The sequence below is a fragment of the Takifugu flavidus genome, chromosome 10 (genome assembly GCF_003711565.1).
Source record: "Takifugu flavidus isolate HTHZ2018 chromosome 10, ASM371156v2, whole genome shotgun sequence".
Lineage (NCBI taxonomy): Eukaryota > Metazoa > Chordata > Actinopteri > Tetraodontiformes > Tetraodontidae > Takifugu > Takifugu flavidus.
Genome location: NC_079529.1, coordinates 1,793,378 through 1,808,043, shown reverse-complemented (window position 1 = coordinate 1,808,043; position 14,666 = coordinate 1,793,378). Strand labels below are relative to the sequence as shown.

The window sequence follows — 14,666 nt, the reverse complement described above, 5'->3', positions numbered from 1 at the left end:
CTAAAGCTGATGAAAACACCTCTTGAAACAGCAAATGGAAGGCTTCGCACAGACAGAGAGGCAGCGGCGCTTTCTGACTGGTAGACATAAAATGCTTTTATTATTATGGTTATAGAGGCAAAAAAGTCTGAGCAGACATTCTATGGTACTGAGCTATAGCTGTTCTGTTTTTGATGTTTTGTTTTTCAAATGCACATTTTCAGAGGCATCAGGCAAAGGTTACAAGACATGCAAACTAGATAAATAAATCTTTATGTGTACCTTTGCTATAAAGTTAATCACCCACTGGCAATAACGTAGTGCTCCTAGTTTTTTTTCCTTTAAAAAAAAAAAAACAAAGGAAAGAGAGAAAATGTATACGTACAGTATGTAAACAGTCAAAAAAATTGCACTTTCATGGCTTGCCGTAAGAAGCCACGCTACAGAAAGCGAGACGTTAATTTAACACTGGAAAGACTTTCCTGTCACTGATTGTCTGACCAATAACAAGACAAAAACAGACGATGTTCGGTCTGCAAAAAGAAGAGACAAAAAAACCCCTAATTCTATCAAAAAATATACAATCATAGTCAGTTTTTCACAAGAAAAGACTGCTGCATTGGTCAGCTGTATAATCAGTGGGGAGATGTTAGTAAAGTGAGCAAAGGTTATCCCAATAGTACTGTACTGTATCGTAATTTCACACGCTACTGCTGACAGAAGGAGAACCGGTCTGTACATGCATATGAAAAGAAGCGCTTATGGTTATTTCCACTGAACAGGTTAGCCAAGTGCTCCTAATATGAGTACAATCTACTATGCAGCTGTACAAAAAGACTCAAATCCTCAATATTCACAACTTAAAAAAACTGCTATAACAAAGGAAGTCTCATTAGCGTCCTTATCGGAGGACATATTGCTTTTTAAACACTGCATGAGCTCGCTTAGGTACGCGCACGAGACGACAGGGCACTTCTACAGAGCACGTGGGCCAGATCAATTCTAGGTTTCATCCCTCTCCTCTCTCTCTCTCTTGCCCCCTTGAAGACATTCTGATTGTCAGTGTTCTGGAGCAGAGAGCAACACATTCTTAAAGGCAGACTGAAGTAAACAAGACACTTTCCCCCCACCGAGCCACCTCCTTTCTCCAGGAAGCAATACTGAAAGGAGTCGACGAAAACATTCCTATAGTAAATATATCTCTCCGCCGTGTCCTGATCCGACAGTACCCAGTAGGTTTTTGTTTTTTTTTTAGATTTCAAAAATAACTCCTCTCCTGAAACCTCATTAGAAATTCTCTTGCAGCGTTGCCAAAATTCCTATCGCTAGGCCCGCCCCCTCCCCTGCCTATTCAACTGGCACATAGCACACACTGTCTTGGTTAAGCGGAGAAAAACTCTTAATGTCGCCTTGAGAGCTTTTAACTGGTTCATTTCTCCCCGTAACATTCCCCAAAGGTGCAATGTGACTTTGAAAGCTTGATGATTCAATGACGCTTCTTTTTTTTTGACCTACTTCACTCCTCTCGGGCGGTTTGTGAGCTCTTCATCTCAAAAACTCTGGGTACCGTGTTTGTCCTCTTTTAGTCTCTGGACAGCATTCCTACTTTCCTAGTTGGCTTAAGGTGCTGAAGTTAAGAGCAATCAAAATATCTGTGTTTAGAGTGTGTCCACTCGGTTAGAAGTCTTTAGTGTGCTTGTTCATCGAGCACTAGTGCAAATTTATTTCGGCTGGTCTGTTTCTCTCTTTCGTCTGGGACGTCGTATCTGGTCTTCATCCCCTGCTCTTGGACAAAAGATGCGATTCCATTGTTTCATCCTGGTTGTGATGCCCTTCAGGGAGGAGGTTCAACCCACTTCTTTCCCCCATCTACAGATGCTGCGGCTCCCCACCTCTCTTTTCCCTCCGTAGCTCGTTCTTCCTGGCTGCTGTTAGCAGCAGTGCTACGACACGGGTTCCGCTCCATCTGTCCTGTGGTGGGCCTGGTCCCTTTTTGAGAGTGGTTCCCACCTACTAAGAGGAAAGACACTATCAGCAAAACCGAGCAAGCGGAACCCTGAGGCCTTCCAGTTCCTGTATCTGATGAACGACCCACCTGTCCGTTAGCTTATGAGTGCCGCAGGGTCAAAAGTAAATCATTCAGTCGTTTTCTCCGCTGTTCTCTGCTGCAGATCTCTTCCCCTCCTCCTTGTTTTCCTTCCTTCCCCTCCTCCTCTTGCCTGCTCTGGGTTGTGGCGGGCTGTGGTGAACAGGAACGTGCAATTAATCTCAAAAGCAGATATTTCTGGGTGGGGGGGGGGGTGGAAAGTTACAAATCTTTGATGAGGGATATGTGTTCACTCACACAGGGGCTGGCAGTGAGAGCGCTGGGCGCTTCCTGACTCTGGTGATGGGGGTCAGTGCCCCGTCTCCCCGCCGACTGATCTGCAGGTCAGAGGTCAAGCAGTACTCGACGTTAGTAAAAACACAGCAGGAGATTATGCAAACATGGCATTTTAACAAAGATCTATGTATAAGTGTGCCCCCCCCTTTTCCGATGTGCCCTCAGACGTCGATGGAAACTGTGTGTTTTCACTGCTAATGCGGAAAGATGATGCCTGCTGGGTTCTTGGACACCAGGAGTAGATGACAGAAACGGGGAAACATTTCTGCAGGCTAAAATTCTGCGGTTGGAAAACCACTTATTTTGGGCTGAGTATGATGTGGAAAGACAAGCCAAACATGACAGGATACACACACACACACGCAAAATCTCAGAGATTAGCTATCTTTGTGGGGCCTTTGCACTGACTTCCATTTATTCTGACTTGCAGGGTCCTCGGTACCTCGCCCTCGATTTTCAAGTCTTCCCCCTCAAAAGTCCCAAAAATGGATTTCCAAGTTCCAAGAACAACACACACATGCAAAACACAAGACACAGCCACAGGAAGTCCATACAAGTGTCCAGCACTAATGTTCTAGGCTCATAATGTACAGAGAACTTCCACATACGAGTACGCATACACAAACACCTACAGAAACAAAACTAACACACACACTTGCTTCATGGACCTGACTTGATGTGGCTGCTGTCCCCACTGGATCCATCACAGGACAGATGCTGCGAGTCCGTGTCCTCGGCCTCTGCGTCTCTCTCGCTGTTTATCCTGAGGCGGATCTGTCTGTCTCTGACAAGCTCCCAGTTCCTCACGAGGAACACGCGGTGTTTCACGACGAAGCTCCTGACCCGGACACACAGGGAGACAGGTAAGGTGTCCGCGGTCGCATCGAGACATTTCTGCGGAGGGGAGCGTCTGCGTACCTCTCGCTGCTTGTCAACAGCTCCATGTTGAGGTGAGGGAACAGGCTGCTGATGTCACGCGAGTTCTCCTTCTGCGGAGCAGAAACAAAAAGGGAGTGGCACCAAGCGCGTTTGAACAGCTATTACGGCCGCGCGCTTTCCTGGAATAGGTTAACCCGAACCACATGCACTCACGGCTATCTGATGAGAGGATTCGGGCCGCTCCTTCAGCCGGCCTGAGAGAAACAGATGCAGCGGAAACAGAGGATTAGTGCACCGACCCACCCGACGGCGCTCAAGATAACGATAGGTCTCAGAACTCACAGTATCGCCGCTTCCTCTTCAGGGGGACGGTCGGCGGCCGATCCAGCTGTAGCAACACAAATTACTGTCACGTTCTGATCAGCAGAGACGCTCCAAACGTGCTAACTGTGCTAATGTACCTCATCGTGCTGCCATTGCCACATAACGTCGTAAGGTAATTGGAAATGAATCCGCTTTAGCCTCAGGTACTTCCCTGGAGGGGACAGAAGTTTTTGCTTTCCCATAAACAGTCACACGCTGCAACGCCACACGGCAGTTTCACGAGCACTCACCAACATGCATGGGAGCGGGTAAAAGGCTGTACTCGCGGTCTCCTGGGGTGTAGTCGGTGCTTTCGCTGCTCAACTGTTGGGATTGGGAGGGGGGACTGTAAGAGAAACACGTTAACTACTGATTTTTGGAAGCAGTGACATCACAGCTTGTTGGCAAATTGAACTCACTCTGCCATTTTGTAATCATCAGAGTAAAGACCAGCCACCAGATACTTCTTCCTGGGAGGTCCATCGAGCTTCTCCTCTCTCTGGAAGGCCACTGGTTGGGAAGGTGCCTCGTCGTCCTCCGACGGGCTGTAACATTCAGGGGGCGTGTCCTCATCAGCACTAAAAGTAAAGCAGGAAGAGAGAGAGGTAGAATGACAGTGAGGAAAAAAGAGAAAGAGAGAAAAGGCACTGGTTTAGCACACAGTGCTGAAAACAGCGGGTTAATATCGCCATGGCGAGTGGTTGTAAAGAATTTTCAAGTCAACCAGCTCAGGTCCTCGACTGTAAAGTTATGTGTTTACCTCTGATGATAAGGCGAGTCACCGTGTTTTCTCTTTTTTCTCTTCCTGGCATGTGACTCCAGCTCTGCCGCCTGCCGCGCCACGCTGCCTCCTCGGCTTTTTTCTGGCCCCCGCTCCTCTTGCCTCGCTCCCCCTTCTCTCCCGTCTGCGCGCGAGAGATCAGGTGACACGGGAGGAACTGTAGACGAGTGCTTGGGTGAGGACAGGGCGGAGGGCGGCGGGCGCTTTCGGGGCCGTCCCGGTCTCCTTTTGTTGACCCCTTCCTCGCTATCCGGTGCCGCGCTCCGGTGCTGGTCCCAACCTCTCCAGTCGCCGTGTAAACCTGCGGCCATTGAAATACAGGCAGGTGGGGCGGGGGCGGGGTCAGAGAGGAAACGAGACAGATGTGAAGCCGCGATTTATCCAGCAGGAGGTGTGACGTGAGGCCAGACTGGCCTGAGTCATGCCGGAGAACAGATTAGGTGAGTCACATTTCCTCTGACCAGATCTCTTGTGGAAAACCCATTAATACACACACAGGTTCAAAACCATCAACGGGAAACAAGCACTGCCCACTGCGTGCTTTTTAGACGCAGAATACGCACAAATCTACTGCCTTTAACACACAACGTCCCGTGGAAACCTGCAGTGCTTCAGGATGCACACGTTTCACCACGCACCGTTTGTTTTGCCCCTGCTCTGACCTCATCTTTCATCTCATCCATCACTCCTCAGCTCATCTATCCCTTTGTTCCATTTTTCCACAGTCTCAGACGAGGCTGGCTGTTCTTTCCTTGGTGAATTTTTCCAAGTCAAACAGATCCCCAGGGTCAGCGGTGAGGGATAGGCCGTGCTTTAAATAGCCAATCTGGTGGTTTACTAATGACGGCGTTCAGCAAGTAGCCCCGACAAAAGCGCGCAGCCTTAACGTACGTAACGAAGGAGTTTCTGGAAGAGTGGGATCAAGGTGCCCCGCTTTAACAGCGCTTCTAAAATAATCACTTTATCTGGTGAGTGCTTTGCACACCTTACTGGGTGACAAGTCGTTAGACGCATTTTCTTCACAGCAGCTGGAGTCAGAAATGATCTATTATAAGAATGGAGTCTGATTTCCTCCCTGCAGATTTGTGCAGAACTGTGGCTCAACAACACAGGCAAAAAGAAAAGAAAGGGGATTGGGTAAATTACTGATGCCACAGTCTTTCCCCCCTCACAAATAAAAACATTTCTCACACCGTTGGAGTAAAGACTTCACATAAAAGAAATTACTCAGTAATTTGATGGGACAAATTGTTGCATTTTCCATATTTCAATGATATTTGCAGCTGACAGATTCCACCTATCATTTAAACTGCCATCTGTGGTAAGAAATGACATTTTTCCAGTGCAGCTGCACTTTAAAACCTTCACTGAACCAGGCAACTTTTTATCAATGGAGACTTTCCAGTCAGTGAAATGCAAATTAGCTATAATTTCCTCACCCTGAGGTCCTGTGAAGTTCACATGCACATATGAATAGTTTTATAGATGGAATGATGGAAACCCCACCTGCTTCTCTCCTCTCTGTCCACGCTGACTCGTCGCTCCTCCAGGTCCTTTCTGCGTCTCTGCTCCTCAAACCCCTCCCTCTTTCTGCCATGGCCGCAGACGTGAACAGGTTGGTGTGTGGCGAAAACTGCGGCGTCTTATACAGGGGGGAGTCTTCGTCCTCGGCCTCGTCCTCCCCGTCGGACGCAGCCACCTGATCAGTACGCTGTTCTCCGCTGAGGCTTCTGCTGGGGTTTGTGTTTCCGAAGCTCGTCGCACTCAGGCCTCCAAACTTTGCCCAGTTCTGGCCCAGGCCACTCCAGCCTCCCCCAAATGAGGAGAGATGAGAGGAGCCCAGCCCCAGTGAGGTGAGAGCTGTGTGTTTGTACCTCTCTGCTGACAGGGAAGGAGGTGTTGTGACTGCAGAAGCAGCATGGGACAGCAAATTATTTCCCTTCTCACATAACCATGGCGACTCCCTGGACAGCACACTCCCTATTCCTCTTGCAGCTTTTCTTCCAGCCTCGCCTCGGCCCAGAATGAACCCTGTCCCCTGACTTGAGCCCGGTTTCTCGATCCCATCTTCCTCCTCGTCTTCGTGCAACTCCTCGTCGTCCTCCATATCTCTCTCGCAGAGCCTGTTTCGGTGTTTATGCTTGTGTTTGTGTTCATTCCTCCCGCACCCACAGGACAGGCTAGACGTGAACCCTGAACCCCGCCTCTGGAATCTGGCGGGGTTCAGAAGGAAATGAGCATGGTGAGTCTGATGGGGGGCGAACTGGTGTGGAGAGGGAAGGGGGTATGAGTTGGGAAGGTGGTGGTAAAGGGATGGGGGATAGCTGTTGTAAAAGGCCATATTCTCAAGAGTGTCCGGGAACTTGGATGGGCAACCACACTGTCTGCGCTCCGGCTTCCTGTTACAAAGCAAGGGCTGACAGGGGTAGAAAGGCTGGGGCGGAAAGGGGGGATTAGCGGAGTATGATGAAGGGTGAGGGGAGTAGAAGCCATTGAGATTTATCCTGAAGATGTTAGAGCAGAGGGAATGAGGGGAGTGGTGGCGCCTTCCGGCTGAAGAAGTCCCATTTCCATCAAAACCCTGTCCTAGCCCAGCCTTTGCCCAGCCTCGCCGTCCAATGTGGACCTCACTAAACTGGCCAATCAGATCCTCCAGTTCAGCCAAGAACTCTGGATCTTGCATGTGCAGCTGCTGATGCTTCTTCTTGTGTTTATTTTTCTGCCTCTTCAGCGCATTATTCTCAAGGCAGGAGTAACAATCCGAATGGACGCATTTGTTGTGTCCCGGGCAGGAGCACGAGCACAAGCAAGCGCAGGAGGCGGGGCAGTTATAATCTCTCCGCCTGTGTCTATGCCTGTCCCTGTGACGCACCACCGTCGCAGATTTGCTGATGGGGTTTTTGTGCCTGGCAACGTTGGCGATGGGTGAAGAGATGGGAGAGGGACGCTCCCCGAGTGAGGAGCGTTGCCTCGCACCCCCCAGGATCAGTCCCGGACCCTGACCTAATCTCGGCATGCCTCGAACACCCCTTATTTCTCCTCGCTCAGAAACACTGTTGTTATCCGTTCCGATGCCACTATCGCTGGGCAGCGTCTCGTCGCTGTGTGATTCGCTCCTGGGGGAGGGGGTGGTGTCCTTTAAGTGGCCAGGGGAGCCAGGTGTGGGGTGAAGTAGAGGCATGAGACACGAGAGCTTACATGAGGACTGGTGAAAGGGGAAGTGATGCCTTCCCTGGCACGGACAGCTCTTTTTGACAAAGGAAGAAAGGGATGATGAGGAGGGAGGCCGGGGGGAGGTACAGGAGGATGACGGCGAAGGGAGGGAGAAGGGGTGGGAAAAAAGGAAGGAGGACATGGGTTCCGTAAGGCTGCCTTCACTATAAGGGCTATGGGCACCACTGGAGTGGGTGAGAGAAGGGGAGGGAAACGGGTGAGAGGCAGAATGCTGGGGTTGGCTTAAGAAAAGAGACGTTTCTGAGGGACTGCTAAACAGGGAAGACTGACTGGAGTTCTGGGAACTGGTTTGAGCTGTTGAGGCCGCTTGAATTTTTGGTTTGCGTCCTCGTCTCTTGCCCATATAGATGGTCCCCCTCTTGCTCACATTAATCTGCGGTCCCAACTTACATCCAAACGACGAGGACAGAGCTGATAGCGAGTGAATTGTTGAAGAGTCTATGGCTTTACACCTGCTCAGAGAGCTCTCACTATCTGCTCCCTCGCCCCTCTTCCCCTCCTGACCCACAAACTCAGACAACTTGGCCTTTTGAAGTCTCCTCTTCTTCCTTTTCTTCATTTCGTTTATCAGCCTTCTGATCTTTAGCTGCCTGTCCCTCTTCTCAGGAGGACGAAGGTCTTTTCTTCGGTTTGCATGATCAGTGCAATTCAGTGCATTTTCAACCTGCTCTTCGGCGATGGGTCGTTTGGGAGGACGGCCTCGCTTCTTGGGGCTGGCCTTGGGAAGAGCGGGCCGCTGTAATACTGAGCTCAGCTTCTGCACAGATGTCTGAATTCCATCACATCCTAGCAGAGGTACGGTCGGGTAAGAATTTAGGGAAGGTCTAGCTGGAGCTTCATCAAAGCTCAAGCTGTGGGATTTAGGGCGGCCTCTTTTTCGGACAGGCGATGCGGGGCATTGGGAAGACGGGGGTTTGGAGTCTAATGTGAAGTGACTCTGTTTTGGAGATGGAGGTTTAGACACAGAAGAGAGAGGGGGGGATCTGTTGGTAAGGGAACTGGAGGGAGGATGGTGTAACTCTTGTGTCTGTTGAAGAGTGGCCTTATCAGGAAGGGAAGTCTTGAGACTCTGCGAGAAACCTAATATAGGATTATGTTGGGAATCTAATGGGGCTCCCTGATTCTCCGCCCTCTGGGCCCGTTGCACAAGCTTGGTCCAGCTGGGTCGTCTTGCTTTGCGCTTCTTGAGTGGCCGGCTGTCTTGTTCTTGGAGAGGACCAGGTGGAGAAACAGGGGCACGAGCAGGGGGAGCAGAAATAGAAGGAGGGGCAGATGAGGTGTGGCTTGAGAGAACCGCTAAATGTTTAGGAAGATCTTGTTCTTTTGATTTATGGTTGTCATCTGTTGCCGGCTCAGACTGCTTCACCGGTTTACATCGGTCCTCCGCCTTGTCCGTCTCAGGTGGTCTGCCTGGATTCGCTGCTTTTGAGGTTTTGTCTAGTTTGCAGTTCACAACTGTTTCACAACTTTTTGCAAGATTAGCTTCTGTTTTGTCCCTGTCTGGCGGAAATTTGTCGTTCCTTTTGTCACATTTCCCTCTTTCACTCTTGAGCTCATCCCACCAAGCATTTTTGGCCTTGTGTCTTGCCTCCTTTTCTTTATTGCGCTTCGATTGTCCGTCCTTTTTCTTCTTCTTTTTCTTCACCCCTTCCTCTTTTCTGAGGCCACTCATCGCTCTTTCCCTTTCCAATCGGTGCCGTTTGATTTTCTTCTCTTTTTTGGCCGTTTTGTCTCTTTCTTTCGTTTTCCCTTCTTTCCTCTCTTGTGAGGAATGCAGAGAGGGATCCAGAATGCGAGACTCAGGTGAGGAGGGCTCAACGGCGGAAGTCAACGGCTGTTTCGATGTGAAGGTTTCAGGTGAGGGAGGGCAAGGATGGTCTGGTGTTTTCTTACTGGACGAGCTAAGTTCTTTCTGAGAGCTGGTGGAGTCTGAGGGTCTTGAAGATTCCACAGAAGACTCATTAGACAAATTGCTCTGTTTTCCACATTTGGGTTTTGATGAGGTGCTGTTAACGGAGCCTTTCCCGTTAGACAGTCCCTTCTGCTTTGTTGCGTGCACCAAACCATTATGCTTTTTACAGGTATTTCCTTCGTTCCTCGGTTCCAAGCCCGAAACATCTGACATGCACGCTGTGTTTGAAACCCTCTGCTCTGGTGCCAGCGAACTGGATTTGTGTCCTGCAGGGTCAGGCTGGCCATTGACGCTCTGGAGCTTCTCTTTCTTCACTCTGCCAATCGAAGTCCCCTCTGACTTCTCATCCAGCTTGAGAGGAACCTGAGGAATGAGAAGATGGGATCTCGAAATTAATCAACATGAATGGCGCCCGTTCACTATTGACAGCGATGAAGGACAAAGCGAAATAGATCATAATTGCTTTTTTTGTTTTTGCCCAACGATAAAAAGATCCAGGACAAAATGGCTCAATCGAGCAGAGAAAAGAGGGCACGCTGAGGGGGTGGGGAAGGAGAGAGAGTGAGGTGATGGAAAGAGGAATGGTGTTGGCACAGAAAAGAGGAATACAAAGGCAGAGAAATGGAGAGGAAGAGAGCAAGAAGGGGACGCAAAAGGGGGGGAGAAAGATAAATGAGAGCAGGTAGAGAAAAGAGGGGACATAAAAATAGACGAGGGGGCAGATATAGAGAGCCGGGCAGAGACAGGCCTGTGCTATTGGTAGCTATAAATTGCCCCTAATACAAATGAGAAGGCTTGACATTTTGTGCTTGTCCTGTAATTTTGGTATGCTGCAGCCTGTGAGGCATTTGCTCAGCTAAAGCAATAAGCTTCCCCCTGGGTGATTGTCATAGGGACTGGTGGACCAATGTCTGTAATAGCTCCAAGTGGTTGCTGTGCCGTTGTCCTATTTATAGGTCTGTTTATTTAAATGGGCTGCTTAGGTTCCAGTATTGAAACAATAGCTCATTTGACCTTATTACATCTCGGTACAAAGCTAAGTGATTTTTCACCATAATTCTCTTTAGTAGCTACACACACAAAGGCAAAAACGGAAATATACGCAAGGTAAATGCTGTGTGACACGAAGAGGAGTGTTTTGATTTGACTTTTCCTTGATTTACCTGTTTAGGTGGTTTGTTCCCTTGATTGGTGACTGCAGAGACTGAGGCCGGGGTGGAAACTGTCGGCGATGCTGGTGATAACGGCCGCGGCTGTGGCAACGAGGATGGCGACGCCGATGACGGCGGTGGGGAAGCGGCGCCCGCAGCTTGTTTGGACGCAGGCTGGGGGGCGTTCGGAGCCGACGACTGATCTCTGCTCGCTTCATCTGGAGTTCTGCTCCGCTGTTCTTGTTCTCCGTCCCCCTTCAGTGGCCCCCGCCCTTGCCTCTGATAGGTCCTGAAGGTGGGCTTGCAGACGTAGCTTTCCAAAATCTTGGGTGGTTTCTTGGTGCGTTTGGTCTGCAGTCCGATCCGGAGTCGTAAATTCCCCTCGGGGCAGCTCGTCTCTCTGCCAGAGATTTGGAGCTGCTGCTGCCCAGCACTTCCACAGCGACCTTCTATCAGAAACTCCAGGACTGTCCCTTTGCTTCCATCTTTCTTTTTTCCCGATTCCTGTTTCTCCTCCTCCTTTCCTCCCACATCTCCATGTTCCCCGTCAACTTTCCGCCTTTTCTCCGCCACTTTATTCTGTTCAGAGTCTTCAGGTGCGGAGGTGGCGTAGAGAGCGGGGCTCGTGCTTGGAGGCTTCCCCCCCTTCACTCTCTGGTCCATCAGAGATGTCAGGGGGGAGAAAGAGGATGCTGTGGAGCTTCCAGGATAGTGCTTTTAAAATGGTCCTGGTGGGGTACGTTGCAAATAGCGGAGTGCAGGTGCAGGTCAAAAGATTTCCAAAATAAAATCCTTAAATCGGATTGAGCTCCTTTATCCAGCGAAGCGAGGTCGGTTCCTTTTGGCTTGAACTGAGACGGAATAGACACGAGGCAGACAGAGAGGGAAAGAGAAACAGACAAACAGAGAGATAGAGAGGCTGGTGATTAGTCATTTTGGTGAGCTCATGTGTTAAGCAGCAGCAGTAAGCTACAGAAAATGAGGGGAAGTCCCTTTTCTGGAAGCAGCTGTGGAGAGGTGCTACTCTGCATCCACGGAGATGATCTCATCACACAGAAAACACACGGGGCAATCAGCCATTCCCAGAATGTTCACGCTGCCTGGAAGACGCGTTTACTCACATTCTTCAAAACCAGCTGGGCCTAGTTTTCTGTAAGACCCCCACCCCCGTCGTTAATGACTCCGAAGAGTTCCCGACCAGCACTCTTTCCGAATCACTTTATCAATCAAGCAGCTCCTGATTGATTCAAATGCTCAATCCACCCCCCCCCCCCCCCTCCGCCCACTGTCACTGCACCTTCTGTTCTCGGTTACTCCCACAAGCACTTTTCCCTCCCACCCTTCCCTCTTCTGTACTTTCTTTTCTCTCTGAAACTCCCCACTTTTTTTTTTGTCTGGCAAAAGGCTTGCATGTGCATTCTCTATCCGCCCCCCCCCCCCCCCCCTCCAGACCACACAGTAAAATGGTCAACTCGTACACTCTATCCACTTTAATCAGAACCATATTTCCTCCTCCACTCTGTTCCTCTCCTCCTCTCCAACCTAAATCCTTCCATTCACGGCCTCACCGTCTCCCTCCTCCCCTTTCGGTAGTGGTAACACAAATCCGTAGGAAAGGGTAAAACTTATTTTTGGAAGGAGTGCAAATTCCTCCTCCTCCCATTGCTTCCTCTAAGTCAAGCAAGCTTTTCATTGACCCCATTGTAAATTGACTTTTAAGGTGACTTTTTTGGCAAGTAACACACCCTCAAAAAAAACATCCCCCCTCACCAGAAAAAATAGAGCCAACTTTAACCCTCCCCTCCCTTCTCCCCCCGGACACAGCTCAGCGTCGTTGTTTAACCTGACATACGTGGAGTTAAGCGGCATCTTCTGCTCTGCCGTACGTTCTTGTTTAGGCAAACAGCTTCCAATAAAATCCCGCCGCGTTTCAGGAAAACTCCCTCCTGTCCCTCAGCGCACGGAGCTGCCCCCTTAAACCGCCAGCATCTCGGCTAATGTTTTCATTTAGCAGCTCCGTGGGCTATCTCTCCTGCTTCGTGGTTCCTCCACGCCCAAACCCATTCCTCGAATCGTACCGAGCTCGAATCAACATCTGTTCCAGTAACTGCTGTTATGTAACAGCTTTTCAAAGCCTTTCCAAGCCCAAACGTCCTGACAACAGAACAGAGTCCACCGATAGAGGTGAAGGTCTTGAAGGACCTCGTCTTAGACGACCTCGTCTCCAGGGCCCGTTTAACTAAGGCGGCCCCGACACCGAGGATTCCGCGACCAAATCTTTTTGGGTCATGTGACTTTTCCAGTGGCAGATTTTTAAACTCAAAAGGCCGTGCTCGTTCCACATCAGTCAAAGTGCACACAAATAGCTTTTTATCCCCCCTTCCACCCCACCCCACCCCACCCCACCCTTTGGAGCCATACCCCGAAAACACATCTCAAAAAATGCTCCCAATATTAATCCAGGATCCGTTTCCACTGACAGGATGATGGGTGGACCTGACACTGGAGACAGAGGTTCCTCTGCGGCTCCCAGGCATCGATTAAATCAAGATAATGGCCGGCCATACTTCCAACCATCATCGGCTTCCCACGACGCCGTTATTATCCATAGCTAAAGCGCCATGACCGGCGGCCTGTCAGGGGCACAGCAGCGTGGGTGGAAATGGGGGGGCATGAAAAAAATAAAAAATAAAAAAAACCTCACACACTCTGACACGAGAAGTTTCTCACGTGAGTCGTGCTTCACTTCACACACTCAGGCACACACTTTGGTGGGTGTTAAAAAAAAAGCGTGTGTTTGTGACACATGTCCAGATGATGGCTGATCCCGTCGGTATTGCGCTTCTGTAGGTACAGTAATAGCAGCGGGGGTGTCACTGCACCGGAGCGACCTATCAACGCCGAACCAAAGACGCCACACGGGCTTCCTTCCCCTTGATGACTTTGCGTCCTTCTCTGAAAATGACTGCCCTCCCATGCTGTCGCACTTACAAATCATACACACATGCACGTGTTGTTGTTGTCGTCGCTCCAGCCTCTCTGGTCAAAGGAAACGTCCTAAACCGCGCACGACTGCAGATCAAAACTCATCGTGGAAGCGGAGAGCTGCCAAGCATCAAAATATTTATAATTTTAAAAAAAAAAATGTTCTGCCGGCGGTGTTTGTGTTGTGGATCAGTCCCGAGCCACCCTTTTTTCTCTCTCCCTCTCCCATCTGTCCTCTGCCAGCCCTTCTGCTAGTGTCAGCAACATCGAAATAAGAAAGATCACCATGCATGGAGAAAAAATGCACTCGGCAACAAGGGATAAAATTAGCGCAAAGCGGATGCACAAAATCCTCACTCACCTACCGTGCCGTGAGCTCGCTGATGATGACAGGCCTGCGCACAATCATACCGACTGCCCTGAAAATCTGTAGCGAGACTACGCAGGCTACTTACCCGAGAGCGCGTCCGGGAGCCAACTGCGTTTGGGCAGGAGGTGAAGGTGTTGCTGTCCTCTCCGCTCCGCTTGGCACCGACGGCAATCCACAGCAAACGTACCAACAGTAATCCAGAGTACTCTCGGCACAAGTTGTTGGTCTGATTACGTAACTTCGTCCGGCGGAGGTTAAAACACCCCTAAAAACCGAGTTTGAGCCGGATCGGAGCGCAGAGCCGAGTGTGCGCCAGTCCTAGCGCGGGTGTTTTCATAATCATACAGTCGACACATCTCCTTCGGCTCGTCTACGCAGCTAGGTGGCGGACTGGTTACACTAAATCTAATTTCGCCCACTCCTCTTGGGGAAAGTTAGAGCTCCCGCCAATAATAATGGCTCGGTTTGCCTCCTCGTTTGCATGCGCGCAGTTAACGTGTCGACGAAGGCGGCGGTGTGTGCGCAGTGACAGGATGACAGCGCGGAAGGGGTCGTGGATGTGCGGGAATGCAATTGCGTGGCCATTTTAATGTGGCCAGAGGAGGAGATAAAACGGCGAACACAGCACA

The 14,666-nt window shown here is 50.1% G+C and overlaps 1 protein-coding gene across 10 annotated transcripts; it reads right to left on the bottom strand.

Annotated features, from left to right (window-relative positions):
* Window positions 1–70: 70 nt before the first annotated feature.
* Window positions 71–14,548, bottom strand: LOC130532300 (histone-lysine N-methyltransferase ASH1L-like). Of its 10 annotated transcripts, none has more exons than XR_008952306.1 (14): window positions 14,123–14,545; window positions 10,695–11,533; window positions 5,892–9,894; window positions 4,365–4,686; window positions 4,024–4,182; window positions 3,856–3,950; window positions 3,703–3,776; window positions 3,584–3,629; window positions 3,455–3,495; window positions 3,281–3,351; window positions 3,018–3,200; window positions 2,324–2,403; window positions 2,075–2,218; window positions 71–1,992 (listed from the first exon to the last, which is right to left on the bottom strand). XR_008952306.1 is itself a non-coding variant. In XM_057044854.1 (14 exons), the coding sequence occupies exons 2-13, from the start codon at window positions 11,343–11,345 to the stop codon at window positions 2,087–2,089; spliced, it is 5,844 nt and encodes a 1,947-aa protein (XP_056900834.1). In that variant the 5' UTR covers window positions 11,346–11,533; window positions 14,123–14,545; the 3' UTR covers window positions 71–1,992; window positions 2,075–2,086. The 10 variants fall into 10 exon arrangements, 4 of the variants coding, with proteins under 4 accessions (XP_056900834.1, XP_056900835.1, XP_056900836.1 ...); XR_008952307.1 differs by having other exon boundaries at window positions 71–1,989; XR_008952305.1 differs by having other exon boundaries at window positions 3,036–3,200.
* Window positions 14,549–14,666: the final 118 nt, after the last annotated feature.

Excerpts from the sequence above, each read along its gene's own strand:
- LOC130532300 (XM_057044854.1), bottom strand. The coding sequence starts at position 11,345 with ATGGACCAGAGAGTGAAGGGGGGGAAGCCTCCAAGCACGAGCCCCGCT. Across the intron at positions 3,630-3,702 it reads GGCAATGGCAGCACGATGAG|CTGGATCGGCCGCCGACCGT; the intron begins GTACATTAGCAC and ends GTGTTGCTACAG. Across the intron at positions 3,352-3,454 it reads AATCCTCTCATCAGATAGCC|AAGGAGAACTCGCGTGACAT; the intron begins GTGAGTGCATGT and ends TCTGCTCCGCAG.